Source organism: Zophobas morio, unplaced genomic scaffold, assembly GCF_036711695.1.
Source record: "Zophobas morio isolate AGI-343-1 ecotype UQ-CSIRO unplaced genomic scaffold, CSIRO_AGI_Zmor_V1 ptg000010l, whole genome shotgun sequence".
In the NCBI taxonomy this organism is placed as follows: domain Eukaryota; kingdom Metazoa; phylum Arthropoda; class Insecta; order Coleoptera; family Tenebrionidae; genus Zophobas; species Zophobas morio.
Window position 1 is genome coordinate 665,937 of NW_026972115.1, and position 19,606 is coordinate 685,542.

The 19,606-nt window shown below is 29.3% G+C and overlaps 2 protein-coding genes across 3 annotated transcripts in view; one reads left to right on the forward strand and one right to left on the reverse strand.

Annotated features, from left to right (window-relative positions):
- The first annotated feature begins 8,595 nt into the window (after positions 1-8,595).
- Positions 8,596-18,179, forward strand: LOC135126078 (peptidyl-prolyl cis-trans isomerase FKBP8). The gene is made up of 4 exons (XM_064051873.1): positions 8,596-9,276; positions 9,382-9,688; positions 9,737-9,949; positions 17,957-18,179. The coding sequence occupies exons 1-4, from the start codon at positions 8,759-8,761 to the stop codon at positions 18,038-18,040; spliced, it is 1,122 nt and encodes a 373-aa protein (XP_063907943.1). The 5' UTR covers positions 8,596-8,758; the 3' UTR covers positions 18,041-18,179.
- LOC135126079 (basigin) overlaps positions 18,178-19,606 on the reverse strand; it is a 43,961-nt gene continuing 42,532 nt past the window's right edge. Inside the window, exon 6 of one of the 2 annotated variants that reach the window (XM_064051875.1) lies at positions 18,178-19,492. In XM_064051875.1, coding sequence (XP_063907945.1) covers positions 19,486-19,492 — 7 coding nt within the window. In that variant the 3' untranslated portion in view covers positions 18,178-19,485. The remainder of the gene's footprint in view (positions 19,493-19,606) is intronic. The other variant, XM_064051874.1, reaches the window with a different exon arrangement.

Sequence of the window (19,606 nt, forward strand, 5' to 3'; positions counted from 1 at the left end):
GGCGAGTGTCGAAAATTTCAGAGTAATTGTAACATTTTTGTTAAGGACTTTGGTACAATTTGGGAAAAAATGGGTTTTCAAAAAACAATGAAAAAAAATCATGTTTTCTTAAGAATGGCACATCTATTAGGGGAAAATTATTCCGAGTCGATTGAAAGACTAGTTTTCGAAATATCAGTTTTCAAAATAAATTTTTTAAAATATTCTAAAATTTGAGATATTTCAATTTGGCGATTTTGGAAAAATTATAGGAATTTTTGGAAAAATTAAAGAAGTCAAAATGAACAAAACAATCTTTTTAAGTAATTTTCGAAGGTACCCAGGAAAAAGTCAAGAATTTCATATCTCAAACAATGGACTCATGTGGAAGTTGCTTAAAAATCCACAAAAAATTCTAGGGTGGAGACTTTGGCGAGCTGAATCCAAAAAAGTCTATTAATATTCCCAGACCAAAATTTTCCAAATATTCGGTTTCAAAGTATTCTTTTTTAAATTTCCATATTTTTGTTTGAAGATTTTGATAAAATGATAAGAATTTTCCAGGAAATCAAACTGAGAACTTCTGAAGGTCGAAACCAACAAAAGCTTACAGGCGAGTGTCGAAAATTTCAGAGTAATCCTAAAATTTTTGTTATGGACTTGTTTAGCACAACTTCGGGAAAACAGGGTGTTCAAAAATAATGAAAAAAATCTTGTTTGCGTACGAATGACACATCTATCAGGGGAAAATTATTCCGAGTCGAGTGGAAGACTTTTCGAAATATCCACAAACATTCTAAAATCTGAGATATTTCATTTTGACGATTCTGGAAAATGGTAGAAATTTTCTAAAAAACTAAACTCAGTTGTGAAGGTCAAAATGAACAAAAGAATCTTTTTAGGTAGTTTTCGAAGGTGCCCAGGAATAAAAAAATTAAAAATTTCATATCTGAAAAATTGTTCTTTTGGGGAAGTTGCTTAAAAATCTACAAAAAATTCAAGGATAGAAATTTTGACAAACTGGGTTTTCAAATAACAATGAAAAAAATCATGTTTGCTTAAGAATGGCATATCTATCAGGGGAAAATTATTTCGAGTCAATTGGAAAATTGGTTTTCGAAATATCGGTTTTCAAAATAAATTTTTTTAAATATTATAAAATTTGAGATATTTCAATTTAATTTTGCAAAAATTGTAGGAATTTTCGAAAAAAGGGAAGTCAGTTGTGGAGGTCGAAGTGTACAAAAAAATCTCTTTAGGTAATTTTCGAAGGTGACCAAAGTAAAAAATTTAATATCTGAAAAATTGGAGTTTTCGGAAAATTGCCTAAAAATCCACAAAAAATTTTCGAATAGAAATTTTGACAAGCTGAATTGAACCATATAGTGCTTTAACATTACAGGCCAAAATTTTTCAAATATTCAGTTTCAAAGTAAATTTTTCTAAATTGCTATATTTTTCGTTTTGGAGATCCTGTTAAAATGGTGGGAATTTTCCAGGAAATCAAACTGAAAACGACTTTTGTAGGTCCAAACCAACAAGTTTGCAGGCGAGTGTCGAAAATTTCAGAGTAATTGTAACATTTTTGTTAAGGACTTTGGTACAATTTGGGAAAAAATGGGTTTTCAAAAAACAATGAAAAAAAATCATGTTTTCTTAAGAATGGCACATCTATTAGGGGAAAATTATTCCGAGTCGATTGAAAGACTAGTTTTCGAAATATCAGTTTTCAAAATAAATTTTTTAAAATATTCTAAAATTTGAGATATTTCAATTTGGCGATTTTGGAAAAATTATAGGAATTTTTGGAAAAATTAAAGAAGTCAAAATGAACAAAACAATCTTTTTAAGTAATTTTCGAAGGTACCCAGGAAAAAGTCAAGAATTTCATATCTCAAACAATGGACTCATGTGGAAGTTGCTTAAAAATCCACAAAAAATTCTAGGGTGGAGACTTTGGCGAGCTGAATCCAAAAAAGTCTATTAATATTCCCAGACCAAAATTTTCCAAATATTCGGTTTCAAAGTATTCTTTTTTAAATTTCCATATTTTTGTTTGAAGATTTTGATAAAATGATAAGAATTTTCCAGGAAATCAAACTGAAAACTTCTGAAGGTCGAAACCAACAAAAGCTTACAGGCGAGTGTCGAAAATTTCAGAGTAATCCTAAAATTTTTGTTTTGGACTTGTTTAGCACAACTTCGGGAAAACAGGGTGTCCAAAAATAATGAAAAAAATCTTGTTTGCGTACGAATGACACATCTATCAGGGGAAAATTATTCCGAGTCGAGTGGAAGACTGGTTTTCGAAATATCCATAAACATTCTAAAATCTGAGATATTTCATTTTGACGATTCTGGAAAATGGTAGAAATTTTCTAAAAAACTAAACTCAGTTGTGAAGGTCAAAATGAGCAAAATAATCTTTTTAGGTAGTTTTCGAAGGTGCTCAGGAATAAAAAAATTAAAAATTTCATATCTGAAAAATTGTTCTTTTTGGGAAAGTTGCTTAAAAATCTAAAAAAATTTTAAGGATAGAAATTTTGACAAACTGGGTTTTCAAATAACAATGAAAAAAATCATGTTTGCTTAAGAATGGCATATCTATCAGGGGAAAATTATGTCGAGTCGATTGGAAAATTGGTTTGCGAAATATCGGTTTTCAAAATAAATTTTTTTAAATATTATAAAATTTGAGATATTTCAATTTGATTTTGGAAAAATTGTAGGAATTTTCGAAAAAAGTGAAGACAGGTTGTGGAGGTCGAAATGTACAAAATAATCTTTTTAGGTAATTTTCGAAGGTGTCCAAAAAAAGTCAAAAATTTCATACCTGAAAAATGAATTTTTGGGAAAGTTGCTTAAAAAACCATAAAAATTCTAGGATAGCAATTTTGACAAGCTGAATCGAAAAATATAGCGGATTAATAGTCCCGGACCAAATTTTTCCAAATAATCGGTTTCAAAGTATTTTTTTTTAATTCCTTATTTTTCGTTTTGAAGATTCTGATAAAATTGAAGGAATTTTTCCAGATAATCAAACTGAAAACGACTTCTGGAAGTCGAAACCAACAGAAGTTTACAGGTGAATGTCGAAAATTTCAGAGTAATCGTAACTTTTTTTTAGGACTTTGGTCCAACTTTGGAAAAACTGGGTGTCCAAAAATAATGAAAAAAATCATGTTTGTTTAAGAATGGCACATCTATCAGGAGAAAATTATTCCGAGTCGATTGGAAGATTGGTTTTCGAAATAACCGTTTTCAAAATAAAATTTTTAAAATATTCTAAAATCTGAATTTTTTCATTTTGGCGATTTTGGAAAAATGGTAGGAATTTTTGAAAAAATGAAAGCCAGTTCTGGAGGTTGAAATGAACAAATTAAAAGAATCTCATTAGGTAACTTTCGAAGTTGCCCAGGAAAAAATCAAAATTTTCATATCTGAAAAACTGGGTTCTTGGGAAAGTTACTAAAAAATCCACAAAATATTCCAGGATAGAAATTTTGACAAGCTGAATCGAAAAATATAGCACATTAATATTCTCTGACCAAACTTTTTCAAATAATCGGTTTCAAAGTATTTTTTTTAATTTCCTTATTTTTCGTTTTGAAGATTCTGATAAAATTGAAGGAATTTTTCCAGATAATCAAACTGAAAACGACTTTTCGAGGTCGAAACCAACAAAAGTTTACAGGCGAATGTCGCAAATTTCAGAGTAATCGTAACTTTTTTTAGGACTTTGGTGCAACTTTGGAAAAACTGGGTGTCCAAAAATAATGAAAAAATCATGTTTGTTTAAGAATGGCGCATCTATCAGGGGAAAATTATTCCGAGTCGATTGGAAAACTGGTTTTCGAAATATCCGTTTTCAAAATAAAATTTTTAAAATATTCTAAAATCTGAGTTATTTGATTTTGGCGATTTTGGAAAAATGGTAGGAATTTTCGAAAAAATGAAAGCCAGTTCTGGAGGTTGAAATGAACAAATTAAAAAAATCTCATTAGGTAACTTTCGAAGCTGCCCAGGAAAAAATCAAAATTTTCATATCTGAAAAATTGGACAATTGGGGAAGTTACTAAAAAATCCACAAAATATTCTAGGATAGAAATTTTGACAAGCTGAATCGAAAAATATAGCGCATTAATATTCTCTGACCAAACTTTTCCAAATAATCGGTTTCAAAGTATTTTTTTTAATTTCCTTATTTTTCGTTTTGAAGATTCTGATAAAATTGAAGGAATTTTTCCAGATAATCAAACTGAAAACGAGTTTTGGAGGTCGAAACCAACAAAAGTTTACAGGCGAATGTGGGAAATTTCAGAGTAATCGTAACTTTTTTTTAGGACTTTAGTCCAACTTTGGAGAAACTGGGTGTCCAAAAATAATGAAAAAATCATGTTTGTTTAAAAATGGCGCATCTATCAGGGGAAAATTATTCCGAGTCGATTGGAAGATTGATTTTCGAAATAACCGTTTTCAAAATAAATTTTTTTAAATATTCTAAAATCTGAGTTACATCATTTTGGCGATTTTGGAAAAATGGTACGAATTTTCGAAAAAATGAAAGCCAGTTCTGGAGGTTGAAATGAACAAATTAAAAGAATCTCATTAGGTAACTTTCGAAGCTGCCCAGGAAAAAATCAAAACTTTCGTATCTGAAAAATTGGACTCTTCGGGAAGTTACTAAAAAATACACAAAATATTCGAGGATAGAAATTTTGACAAGCTGAATCGAAAAATATATTGCATTAATATGTTCGGACCAAATTTTTCCAAATAATCGGTTTCAAAGTATTTTTTTTAATTTCCTTATTTTTCGTTTTGAAGATTCTGATAAAATTGAAGGAATTTTTCCAGATAATCAAACTGAAAACGACTTTTGGAGGTCGAAACCAATAAAAGTTTACATGCGAATGTCAAAAATTTCAGAGTAATCGTAAAATTTTTGTTAAGGATTTTAGTACAACTTTGGAAAAACTGGGTGTCCAAAAATAATGAAAAAAATCATGTTTGCTTAAAACTGGCACATATCCGTTTTTAAAATAAAATTTTTAAAATATTCTAAATTCTGATATATCTCATTTTGACGATTCCGGAAAAATGGTAGGAATTTTCGAAAAAATTAAAGCTACCCGCCCACCCACCCTATCTCCATTGTGATGACTTTTTTATTCGTCGAAAAATTTTGGTTGAGGAATAATTAATGCGCCATATTTTTCGATTTAGTTCGTCGAGATCTCTACCTTAGAATTTTTGTTGTGAAAAGATGACTACGTAGCTTAAGAAAAAAAGGACAAAATATAAACCCCGCCCACCCACCCTGTCTCAATTGTGACGATTTTGTTTATTCGTCGAGAACCAATGGGGCGGACTTTAACTGCAAAAACTTATTTCTTTACAAGAACTTAAAAACACGGTTTTGCGTATCGTGTTGTTCAAAGAATACTATGAATATAAAGAAAAAGGGCAAAATATTAACCCCGCCCACCCACCCAATCTCAATTGTGATGATTTTTTATGCTTAGAAACTCAAAACATGTTTAAAATGGTACAATTTTGTAGGGGAATACGGGTTTTGCAATTACGCTCCGCCTCCCGTCTTGACAACGAATGAAAAAAAGTCGTCACAATTGAGACGGGGCGGGTGGGCGGTCTTTATATTTTGCTTCAATTTGGCAATTTTTAAGATATCTCAATTTTGAATTTTTCCATTATTCAATTTTTCATTTTTTTCAATTTTTCAATTTTTCCATTTTTGAATGTTTCGGCTCCATAAATTTTCGTTTTTTCAACTTTAATTTTTCCAGTGTTTCAATTTCTCGACTTCCAAATTTTTCAGTTTTTCGTTTCTTCAATTTCTCGATTGGCAATTTTTCAATTTTTCAATTTTTCGTTCCTTCAGTTTTTCAAGTTTCTTAATTTTTATTTTTCAGTTTCCCGATTTTATGTCAAAATATTTAATGTTTTCTATGTTTCTTTCGTGTTTATAATTTTTCGTTTATTCAGTTTTTCAAAATTTCAATCTTTGATTTCCCAAATTCTTCGATTTTTCAATTTTTCAGTTTGACAATTTTTGGATTTTAAAATGTTTTCTCGATTTTGAATCTTTCGATGTTTCAATTTTTCGTTTCTTTAATTTCTCAAAATTGTAATGTGTAGGTTTTTATACTTTTTCCTTTTTTTTCTTTTTTCATTTTTAGAATTTTGCAATTTTTCCATTCGTAAAGTTAAAAAATCGAAAAATTGAAACATCAAAAACCTGAAAAAATCGAAAAATCAATGAAAAATCGAAAAAGCAAAAAGTCGTTTAATCGAGAAATTGGGAAATCCAAAAATCGAAAATTTAGAAACATCAAAAATTGAAACAAAAATTGGGATCCCAAAACTGAAAAATTGAGAAATCGAAGTAGAAACATCGAAAAATTGAAACATCAAAATCCTGAAAAATTAAAAATTTGATGAACTGAAGAACAGAAAAACTGAAAAATCGAAAAATCGAGAAATCGAGAAATTGAGAAATCCAAAAATCGAAAATTTAAAAATATCAAAATGGAAAAAAATGTAAGACAGAAAAATGAAAACATTGAGAGATCGAAAATTTGACAATCGAGAAATCGAAGAATAAAAACACGGAAAATTTCCAAAACAGAAGTATCGGAAAATTGAGAAACCGAAAGTTGAAAAATCTGGAAATATAAAAATCGCAACATTTTGAAAATCGAAAAACCGATATAACAAGACATCGAATAAAAAAATCGAAAAATTGAAAAATCAATAAACTAAAAAGTCAAAAATTTAAAAATTCGGAACATTGAAAAATATAAATATGGAAGAACTGAAAAATCGAACAATCGAGAATTGGAGAAATCGAGAAATTGAGAAATCGAGAATTCGAAACAACAAAAAACCGAAAAATTGTACAATTCTAAACAAGTCAAAAATTCAAAAATCGAAAAGCCGAAGTCGAAAAATTGAAAAAACGAGAAATCGAAAAATCGAAGGTTTGAAAACTCGGAAAATTGAAAGGAAAAACTGAGAAATGGAGATACTGAAAAATCGGAACACTGAAAATCGAAAAACCGAGAAATCGGAAAATTGAAAAACTCGAACATCGAGAAATCGAAAAATCGAGAAGTAGAAAAATCGAAAAATTGAGAAATAGAAAGTGTCCAAAATAAAAAAATCGAATAGTAAAAAATTGAAAAATTGAAAAATTAAAAAAAATCAATAAATCGAAAAATTGATCAATCGAAAATCGAAACATCGAAATTTCGATAAATCCCGATATCAAAAAATTGAAAAATTGAAAGTCCGAAAAATTGAAAAAATTCAAAATTTTAAAATTCAAAAAAATTGAAACACGATCGCGAAATCGAAACATCAAAAACTGAAAACTTTGAAATTTAAAAAGTGGAAAAATTGAAAAATGGAACTGTTGAAAAATCGAAAAATTAAAGAATTAAAATGTTGAAAAATCCCAAAGCTGAAGTACCGGAAAACTGAAAAATCCCAAAACTGAAATATTGAAAAATTGAGAAATCGAAAGTCTGAAAAATCGAAAAATCGAAAAGTGGAAAAAACTAAAAAACGAAATTGCAAATTCGAAAAAGTGAAAAAAAAAACAAAATCATAAAATGAAAGAACGAAAAGTTGAAAATTTAAATAAGCATGTATCGAGAAACTGAAAAATTATAAATTGGAAAATTGAAAAATCGAATAAATTATTATCATTAAATGAAAGTTTTAAAATCCAATAATTGAAAAATGGAAACATTCTACAATTGGAAAATTTTCAATTGAAAAAGTGAAAATTTAAAATAGAAATTAGAAAAATTGCAATTCAAAAATTGAAGAAACGAAAAATTGAAAAATCGAGAAACTAAAAATTCTAAAATTGAAAAAACGAACAATTAAAAATCTGGAAGTTGAAAAAGCGAAAAACTGAAGTTTTGACTGAAAGATAAAAAAAATAGAAAAACGAAAAGAAAAATTGCAAATCGATAATAATTTAGAGAAATGAAAAACTGAATTCTTAATATACGTGAAGACATGTTTAAAATGGTAAATCTTATCATTCACACTCCTCTTTATTGGACATTCTATACATCAAAATTTTGATATTCACAGTCTAATTACTTTGCGCATCAATTAATTAAGTCCAGAGCGTCCAGAATTGTTTCCATGATATTCTAAATTGTTTTTGCAGGATATTAATGTGCTTATGCAACCAACATTACACCGAAGTTTAAATTTTTGGTTGTATTGTAAAAATTGCGTCATTAAAATCTGGTTGGAGACGAAAAAATCACGGAAAGTGTTTGTAAATTAATAAATCGAGAAGAACTATTGTAAAAATATAATTTAAAATATATTTATACACATGGAGAGGGGTTGAAAAATGGAACTGTTGGCAAAGTTGTCAAAAAATTTGCAAAAAATGCTGGACAATAGGTTTCAATGAGCTGAACCAAAAAAGAGCGAAAGAATCTCTTTAGTATTTTTAGAAGGTGCCCGGGAAAAGCTTAAAAATGTCAAAAGGGCCTTTTTTAAACATTGAATGCTTCGCATCACCGCTGCCAACCTACAATATAGACAACTCAAAATACACTAACAACTAGTACACATCAACCTACCACCACAATTTCTAAAATGTCATCGCTTTGTAGGTTAGAAACATAGAAAACATACTCGTACAAAATCCCGATTCCACGAAAGAAAAAAACACAAAATTAAGTCGTCAGTTTAAAATTAATCGTACATATCTCGAAAACCCGCCAAAATGACCATAGACAGAGCAGCCACAGACCCCACAAACTCCTCACTCGAAACCGACTACGACGAAAAGACAGGCGTAAGCGACTCCAACGAAGAACCAGCGACTCCTCCCTCCGAGAAAACCGAAGAAGAACCGGAATGGACCGACCTCCTGGGCAGCGGCAGCGTCATGAAGAAGATAATCACCCAGGGGAGCCCCAACACCAGACCCGACAGACGCATGAAGTGCGTGGTAAACTATGAGTTGACCCTGGCAGACGGCAAGCTCGTGGAGCGCAAAGACAACGTGGAGATCCAGCTGGGGGACTGCGACGTGGTGCAGGGGCTGGACGTAGCCGTAGGGCTGATGAACGTGGGCGAGAAGTGCAGGCTGAAAATCGAGCCCCGACTGGCCTTCGGCACCGTGGGGCTGTCGCCGAAGATCCCGCCGAATGCGAAGGTGGTGTACGACGTGGAGCTGGTGGCGGCGGAGCCGGAGGAGGACCCAGAGAGTTTGTCGATTTTAGAACGGAAATTGCAAGGGTACGCATTTAAATTTAAATTCAAATTCAGACACTGTGTATTCTATATCTGAGTATCTGACATTAATTGATTTTCTTGTCATGTAAAATGTATTAATTTTTGTAGAAACAAAAAGCGGGAGCGCGGGAACTGGTGGTACGGCAGGGGTGAAAACACCCTCGCGATCCAATGCTACCGACGAGCCCTAGACTTTCTGGATGAAGTAGAGGGTGGTATTACCCCCACCGAGAAGAAATCGGAAGAGGTGTCAGATTCCGCGCTTCAAGACTTGCTGGAGGACCGGATTAGTGTGTGTAATAACATGGCCGCGGCCCAAATTAAACTGGAATTGTACGATGCGGCCCTGAATTCCCTGCAGACTGTGTTGAGGTGTCAGCCTAATAACGTTAAGGCGTTGTTCAGGAAAGCCAAAGTATGTTTTTGGTTTATGGAGGAGTGGGGGTGTAATTAAGTGTTGTAGGTGCACAAGGCGAAGAATGACTTAAATGCCGCTGTTAAGTGTCTTAAAAAGGCCGACGAAGTTTCGCCTAGTAATCCTGATGTACAAAAAGAACTGGCGTCGATTAATAAGTTGATGCAGAAGCAGAAGGCTAGTGAGAGGGAGTTGGCGAGGAGGATGTTTGGGGATAGGAAGACGAGCGTGAAAGAGAAAAAGAATGAGTCCAAACATAATGTAAGTGGGGGTGGGTTGATGGATTAGGTTATGGGACCATATGGTAATTTTTTCCTAGAGTTATGTGATGTTAGTAGTTGTTTTTTTTTTTTTATTTTGCTAGTGGGCAAAGTACGTTTTTGAATATTTAGTACACATGGTGTTTCACTCCTACCATTTTTTCAGAATAGCCCATTGAAATTTACTGTTTTTGCCACTTTTTTTTAATTGAATTTCAAACCAAATATTTTTAAAATTTTGTCTTGGACCATAAATGCTATATTTTTGGTATCAGCTTGTCGAAATTTATGTCCTAAAATTTTTTGACGATTTTTGTCCAACTTTTCCAAAAGCAAAATTTTTCCTTTGTGGAAATTTTGAAATTTTTCGATCACCTTTGAATCCTTAACTAAAGACATTTTCTTGTGTATTTCGATCTCCAGAACTCATTTTCGGCTTCGATGTCTCCTACTATTTTTCCAATATCGCACCTTGTAGTATGATAATTTTTTTGATTTTTTTTATTTTATTTCAAACTGGATATTTCTAAGATCTTGTTATGGGACCGTAAAAATGCTACATTTTTGACATCACCCTGTCAAAATCTATATTCCAGAATTTTTTGAGGATTTTTGGCGAACTTTGTCAAAACCAAAATTTTTCTCCTATGACAATTTCGAATTTTTTCGATCATATTGGAAATTAGACTAAAATCATTTTCTTGTAGTTGATTCTTCGAATTCTTGGTTTTTCACCCTTCAATTTTTTGATTTTCGATTTTTCAAGTTTTCGATTTCCTAAATTTGTAAAACAATCGATTTTTCGGTATTTTCAATTACCTTAAATTTCAGTTGCTCGATTTTTGAGTTTTTCCACTTTTCAAGGTTTCGATTTTTCATTATTCGAATTTTTAATTTGTCTCCTTTTAGATTTCTCAATTTTTCATTTTTCCAATTCTTCGATTTTTTAAAGTTTTCCATTTTTCACTTTTTTAATTTTTAGTTTTTCCATTCTTCAGTTTTTAGTCTTTTTAGTTTTTTTTTTACTTTTTGATTAATCGATATTCAAAATTTCAATTTTTTTTGCTTGTCGATTTTTTGATTTCCTGAGTCTTCCCGATTTTTGATTTTTCAAATTTCCGAATTTCTAATTTTTACATTGTTCAGTTTTTCTATTTTTCAATTATTTACTTTCCGGTTTTCAGTTTTCCCATTCTTCAGGTTTTAGTTTTTTGAATTGTTTTTACTTTTCGCTTTTTCATTTTTAATTCTTCGACTTTTGATTTTTCGATATCTCGAATTTTTGATTTTTCAAATTTTCAATTTTCGAAATTTGGAATTTTCCTTTTTACGATATTCTAATTTTATTTTTTTTTAACTTGAATTTCTCGATTTTTCGATTTTTCATTTTTTCAGCTCTTCGAGTTTTTAGATATTCGATTTTTGACTTTTTTAATTATCGACTTTCAACATTTGAATTTTTAATTTTTTTGTTTTTCGATTGTTTATTTCTCGAGTTTTTCATTTTCATTGTTCAAATTTCAATTTTTCTATTTTCTGATTTTTCGATTTTTGATTTATCGAATTTTCGATTTTGCAATTTTGTTATTGTTCAGTTTTTAGTATTATTTTTTTTTTACTTTTCGCTTTTCGAATTTTCGATTTTTAAAGTTTTTCATTTCCAAAATTTGTGATTTTCGATTTCTCGGTATACTAATTTTGAATAATTTTAATTTCAATTCCTCGATTTTGCAGTTTTTCCATTTTTCAACTTTACGATTTTTCAGTATTCGAATTTTTAATTTGTTTCCTTTTAGGTTTCTCGATTTTTCATTTTTTGAATTGTTCAATTTTTTTAAATTTTTCATTTTTCAATTTTTCCATTCTTCAGTTTTTAGACTTTTCAATTTTTTTACATTTTGGTTTCCCGAACTTTCAGTTCTTAACTCCTTCAGTTTTTCAATTTTTTTACTTTTCGCTTTTTCATTTTTCGATATTTCAATTATTAAACTTTTGATTTTTCGATATCTCGGATTTTTTATTTTCAAATTTTCAGTTTCCGAAATCTGTAATTTTCTGATTTTCGATTTTTTAATTTTCAATTTTTATTTTTTTTTAATTTGAATTTCTCAATTTTTCCATTTTTCAATTTCTCAATATAGAATTTTCAATTTTTTACTTTTCGTTTTTTCATTTTTCGATTTTTCAATTATTCGACTTTTGATTTTTCGATATCCCGAATTTTTGATTTTTATTTTTCAAATTTTTAGATTTCGAAATCTGAAATTTACTACTTTTGGATATTCAAATTTTCAATATTTTAATTTAAATTTTTTGATTTTTCGATTTCTCAATATTCGAATTTTCAAATAACGGTTTCCCTTTCGATTTCTCTATTTTTCATTTTTCAATTCTCCGAGTTTTCAAATTCTTGACTTTTTTAATTTTAGATTTCTCAAGTTTTCCATTCTTCGGTTTTTAGACTTCAATTTTTCTACTTTTCGATTTTTCCATTCTTCAGTTTTTCGATTTTTCAATTTTTTTGTTTTTCTATTTTGTGATTTATCGAATTTTCGATTTTTCAATTTATATTTTGTCCAATTTTTAGAATATTTTTTCTACTTTTCGGTTTTCGAATTTTCGATTTTTCAAGTTTTCGTTTTCCGAAATTTGTAATTTTTGAGTTCTCGGTGTATGTACTAATTTTCAATAATTTTACTTCAATTCCTCGCTTTTTCAGTTTTTGCATTTTTCATTATTCGAATTTTTAATTTGTTTCCTTTTCGATTTTTCAATTTTTGCTCTTTTTAAAATTTTTTTACTTTTTGGTTAATCGATAATAATCAAATTTTCATTTTTTTTTACTTTTCGATTTTCAATTTCTCCTTTCTTTAGTTTTCCGATTTTTCATTTTTGATTGTCGATGTTTTGATTTGTCGACTTTTCGATTTTCGTTGCTCGAAATTTCCATGTTTCGATTTTTTATTTTTCCAATTTTCGATTTTTACATTCGTCAGTTTTTAGACTTAAATTTTTAACTTTTCGATTTCTCGAACCTTCAGTTTTTCGATTTTCCAATTATTTTACTTTTCGATTTTCAATTTTCGCATTCTTCAGTTTTTTATTTTTCATTTTTCCATTTTTCAGTTCTTCGACTTTTGATTTTTAGATATCTCGAATTTTTGATTTTTCAATTTATAAATTTTTCGATTTCTCAATTTTTCATTTATTCAGTTTTTGGACTTCAATTTTTTTACTTTGCGACTTTTCGATATTCGAATTTTCAATTTTTTTTCCATTTTTCGATTTTTTAATTCTTCGGCTTTTGATGATTTTTCGATATCTCGAAGTTTTGATTTTTCAAATTTTCAATTTTCGAAATCTAGAATTTTCTATTTTTCCATATTTTAATTTCCAACATTCTAATTTGAATTTCTCGATTTTTCCATTTTTCGATTTCTCATTCGAATTTTCCTCTTCGATTTCTCGATTTTTGACTTTTTTAATTTTCGACATTTGAATTTTTAATTTTTTTTGTTTTTATATTTATTTATTTCTCGAGTTTTTCATTTTCAATGTTCGAATATTTCAATCTTTCCACTTTCTGATTTTTCGACTATTGATCAATATTGATTTGCAATTTTGATATTGTTCAGTTTTTAGTATTGTTTTTTACTTTTCGCTTTTCGAATTTTCGATTTTTAAAGTTTTTCATTTCCAAAATTTGTGATTTTCGATTTCCCGGTATACTAATTTTGAATAATTTTAATTTCAATTCCTCGATTTTGCATTTTTACCATTTTTCAACTTTTCGATTTTTCATTTTTTGAATTCATTTTTTTTTTAATTTTCCATTTTCCAATTTTTCCATTCTTCAGTTTTTGGTCTTTTTAAATTTTTTTACTTTTCGATTAATCGATATTCAAATTTTCAAGTTTTTTACCTTTCGATTTTGAATTTCTCCATTGTTCAGTTTTTCGATTTTTCTATTTTTACGTTCTTCAGTTTTTAGACTTTTCAATTTTTTTACTTTTCGGTTTCTCGAACTTTCGGTTTTTAATTTTCTTCAGTTTTTCGATTTTCCAGGTATTTTACTGTTGGATTTTCAATTTTCCCATACTTCAGTTTTTCGATTTTTCAATGTTTTTACTTTTCGGTTTTCATTTTTCCATTTTTTAATTCTTCGACTTTTGATTTTTTGATATTCAAATTTTTTATTTTCAATTTTTCAGTTTCCGAATTCTGGAATTTTCTGTTTTGCAATTTTCTTATTTTCAATTTTTTTAATTTGAATTACTCGATTTTTCCATTTTTCGATTTCACAATATCGAATTTTCAGTTTGCCTTTTCGATTTCCCGATTTTTCATTTTTTCGTTTTTAGACTTTTCAATTTTTTACTTTTCTTTTTTTCATTTTTCAATTTCTCAATATTTTAATTTGAATTTCTCGATTTTGCCATTTTTCGATTTCTCAGTATTCAAATTTTCAATTATTGGTTTCCTTTTCGATTTTTGACTTTTTTAATTTTAGAATTCTCAAGTTTTCCATTCTTCGGTTTTTAGACTTCAATATTTTTACTTTTCGACTTTTCGATTTTCAATCTTTCTACTTTGTGATTTTTCCATTTTTTATTTATCAAATCAATTTTTCAATTTTTATATTGTCCAGTTTTTAGAATTTTTTTTACTTTTCAGTTTTCAAATTTTCAATTTTGCAAGTTCTCGTTTTCCGAAATTTGTAATTTTCGAGTTCTCGATATATGTACTAATTTTCAATAATTTCAACTTCAATTCCTCGATTTTTCAGTTTTTGCATTTTTCAGTATTCGAATTTTTAATTTGTTTCCTTTTAAATATTTTAATTTTTAGTATTTTTTGAATTCTTCAATTTTTTAAAATTTTCGATTTTTCAATTCTTCCATTCTTCAGTTTTTACTCTTTTTAATTTTTTTTCATTTTTTGATTAATCGATATTCAAATTTTCATTTTTTTTACTTTTCGATTTTCAATTTATCCTTTCTTCAGTTTTCCGATTTTTTATTTTTCGCTTGTCGATTTTTTAATTTCTCGACTTTCCGATTTTCGTTACTCGAAATTTCGATGTTTCGATTTTTAATTTTTCGAATTTTTAACTTTTAAATTTTTTTACTTTTCGATTTTCAATTTTCGCGTTCTTCAGTTTTTTACTTTTCATTTTTCCATTTTTCGATTTTTAATGTTTTCAATTCTTATTTTATTTTTGACTTTTTTAATTTTCGATTTCTCAATTTTTGATTTTCCAGTTTTTAGATTCTTCAATTTTTTTACTTTTCTACATTTCGATACTTGAATTTTCATCTTTTTTTACTTTTCGCTTTTTCATTTTTGGATTTTTCAATTCTTCGACATTTGATTTTTCGAATTTTTAATTTTTCAAATTTTCAATCTTCAAATTCTCAAATTTGCTGTTTTTTGATATTCCAATTTTCAATTTTTTTTTCGATTTCTCAAATTCGAATTTTCAGTTTGTTGCCTTCTCCATTTTTCATTTTTGATTTTTTTAGTTTTAGATTTCTTAATTTTTCATTTTTGGAATTCTTCCAAGTTTTAAAAATTTTTCGATTTTTCAATTCTTCCATTCTTCAGTTTTTACTCTTTTCAAATTGTTTTTTTATTGATTAATCGATATTAAAATTTTCATTTTTTTTACTTTTCGATTTTCAATTTATCCTTTCTTCAGTTTTCCGATTTTTAATTTTTTGCTTGTCGATTTTTTGATTTCTCCACATTTCGATTTTCGTTGCTCGAAATTTCCATGTTTCGATTTTTGATTTTTCTAATTTTTGGACTTGTAAATTTTTTTACTTTTCGATTTTTCGAAATTTCAGTTTTTCGATTTTCCAATTATTTTACTTTTTGATTTTCAATTTTCGCATTCTTCAGTTTTCTAGTTTTCATTTTTCCATTTTTCGATTTCTCAATATCGAATTTTAATTTGTTGCCTTTTCGATTTCTCGATTTTTAATTTTTTCAATTCTTCAAATTTTCGATTTTTGACTTTTTTAATTTTCGAGTTCTCATTTTTTTTACTTTTCGATACTTGAATGTTCAATTGTTTTACTTTTTGATTTTTCGATATCTCGATTTTTGACTTTTTCAATTTCCGATTCCTCAATTTTTCACTTTTCAGTTTTGAGACTTCAATTTTTTTACTTTTCGCCTTTTCAATATTTGAATTTTAAATTTTTTTAGTTTTCGATTTTCAGTTTTTCCAATCTTCAGTTTTCGATTTTTTGATTTTAGTTGTTCGAATTTCAATCTTTCTACTGTCCGATTTTCGATTTATGGAATTTTCGATTTTTCAATTATTATATTCTTCAGTTTAGACTTACATTTTTTTATTTTTCAATTTTCGCATTCTATAATCTAGGCTTTTTTGAGGAATTTTGGCCAACTTTTTCAAAACCAAAATTTTTCCCGTATTTTTATTCGATCATAACCACCCTGTATTTTTTGAATCACCACTTCGAAATCTAGATTATAGAATTTTTGTCTAACTCTTTTCAAACCAAAATTTTTCCCTTACGAAAATTTAGAAATTTTTTGATCACCTAAACTTAACTAAAGATACTTTCTTGTACATTTCGACATTCACAAATTATTTTCGGATTCATTTTAATTTAATAACTTCAACCAATTTTCGAAAATCGCCTATTTCGTAAAATTTTATTTCAAACCTAGTATTTATTTCTAAACTCTTGTCCTGGGACCATTAAAACGCTATATTTTTTTAATCAGCCCTTCGAAATCTATATTCCAGAATTTTTTGAAGATTTTTGGACAACTTTTTCAAAATCAAAATTTTTCCGTTAGGAAAATTTCGGATTTTTCCCATTACCTTCAAAACCTCCAGAAGTTGTTTTCGGCTACATTTCTTCGACAATTCGTACCATTTTTCCAGAATCGCCAATTGAAATATGACGATTTTTTTCGATTTTTTTTAAAAAACTTCATTTCAAATCGAATATTTCCAAAATCTTGCTCTGGGATCATAAAAACGCTGTATTTTTGGAGTCGCCCTTCGAATCTATGTTCTAGAATTTTTTGACAATATAGTTTAATTGATCCGTTTGCAGACCGATGCTGTACAAAGACTAGTCAAAAAATAAAATTTTTACACTAAGTGAAGAATATAAAAGCAGAAGTATAAGTAAAATAAACAAGTAAACTAAAATTTAAAATGGGTGCTACATGATGCTAAGGGGTAAAACTAAATTTAATAAATTTGATATAGGTTGAGTAGCAATAAAAATAGAACTAAAGGTAATGTGTCGGTTGCCACCTCCGCGTTACTCACCCCAACTTTCTATTCTTAAACACAATTTTTTTACCTCAAAAAGTCATCCTTTACTGACTGTCACCATGGCTTAGTGTAATATAATAAAGTACCGAGAGAGCAATAAAAACCCGATCAAGACAGCCATGAATTTTTTAAAGTTTGTCTTTGATCGTTTCGAACTTTTAAACTGACGAAAATTCTATCAAAGACAAGTCTTCGAAAATCCATGGCTGCGTTTAATCGTGTTTTTTTTATCTTTGGTTATAATTAAGTTATTTGTTGCTAAAGTTACACTGTCATTTCTACTTAATTTAAGTGACGCGCAGTTAATCTCTCAAATTACTTAACCAATTATGTACATTAAAATTTTAAGTGCACTTTAAGATTATCTTTTATCTTAAGAAGTTTTTATTTGTTTGAATTGTCGTTGGAAAAAAAAAATTATAGACAGACTGATTTTATCGATTATGGTAGAAACGAATTGTGTAATTTCACGGAATACATTTACGTTGTAATCAATATTCCACACATCAAAATTACCATGTTTATCACTATCAGGAATCACGAGAAATGATGAAATAAAACTTTCAAAATGTAGTGCTCATGTGACAAGAACTGCGCATGCGCTAATTAGATTTCTTTAAGTTGCATTAGTAAATTTTAGAGTTAATTGTTAAGAAAGTGTAAAAATCTTGTTTTGTTAATTTTTAGATCCTTTTATGGAGTGCGACGCTAGCGGCGAGTTTCGCAATCGGTCTGGTGGGGATCGCCGCCTACAGGTTGAAGTTCGCATGATGGGTTTTATATACACTGGTAATAGGCATTTATGTAAATTTATTGTTCCTTGGTTATAGAGTTGGTTGTTATTGTATTTTTCATGTATGAATAAACTTAACCTCAGCACCCTCTGTAGGTAACTCCAAAGTCGAAACAACGAATAAAATTTTATTTCAAGTTTATTCCAACATAATAATTTGTGATTACTTTTTAAAAATGGTATGTCACAAGTAAAAACAGGGAAGTATAGATGATTGTTACATAAAAAAAAGTTAAACTACGAAAGAAAAACAAATGATGGGATGAAAACGATTATACATACAACTCAAACGAAAATCAGCAGCGCAGCGTCTAAACATGAACGCGACGACAGTGGATCCTGTCCGATGAAGTACTTTTTGTGCAAGCACCAATATTTTTACTCTAATTGCGAATACTAGTTGAATTTGTTTTATTTATTTTTTTTTTGTTTATGTCGGGTGGAATTCGAAGAGCCGTCGATGCTATGGTAGGAACCTAAACTAAGTCGATTGAGTGGGGATAGGACGGCGAGTTCGAGTTTCACCTCGTGGAAATTTAAGTCTAAACCTAATAATGACTTAAATATAACTCTTAGAATAAGTAAAAAATAAATCTGCTCTGTGTTATTTTTAAGTCATCGCTTTGTTATTTTATATTCTAATATAGTACGCTTAAAATTTATCAGTAAGTCAACTAGAGAAGAGTTAAAATGGTTCACATCGAGAAATGGCGGCGCGGGACAAGTGCCGCCGCCACTTTTGGTCGAAATCAAAACCCTAGAAGTTAGCACTGAGCGGTGAAACCAAGCAGCCTACAGAATCTATTAGTACCGATGACATGAAGACCACATTGATACTTTTAACTACAAATCGGCCAAATTAATTCAGAGATAACAAGACGCGGTCTTTGGATCATTAAGCACTTTACAATGTGAAGTATCACAAAAACATAAAGAAAAAACAACAGTCCATATGTTTAAACACAATTTCTTTTAACAATACATATATAAACAAGATACAATCTCTTAATTTATTTATGTACAATGGTTGATGGTTTGCGGTGGATTACAGCCTCTTTCGATTGCGCCATAACAATTTTACAATATCTACATTAAGTACTAGAAATTGGAAAAGTAAGTACCTGAACGGAATCGAAGTCGCGGAAAAAACACAACAACAATTAAAAAAGACTGTACTCGAAAGCAACACCCGTCCGAGAAAACGAAGGCTTCAACAATAACCTTAAACGTTACTTTGTACAGTGCGAACTCGGACAACTTTGTTAGTTAAATAGTCTTCAATACACATGACGAATGTAACTATAACTTGAACTTCTAATTTCATTTTTAATTACGTGTGGTAGGGTTAACAACTGGATTCACTGCCTGTGCCTCAAGTTTGACTCTTTACCGTGGTCGGGGGTGTTTTTCCTGGAAGAAAACGTCACTTCCTATAAAAAAATATCAAAGCGGTCTAGTTGGACGTCCGCCTGAAAACTCCGCTCGCCGACGCCTCGGGACGACAAGCCGTCTCGAGGCGCCTCATCAGACGTCCAGCGACTCAT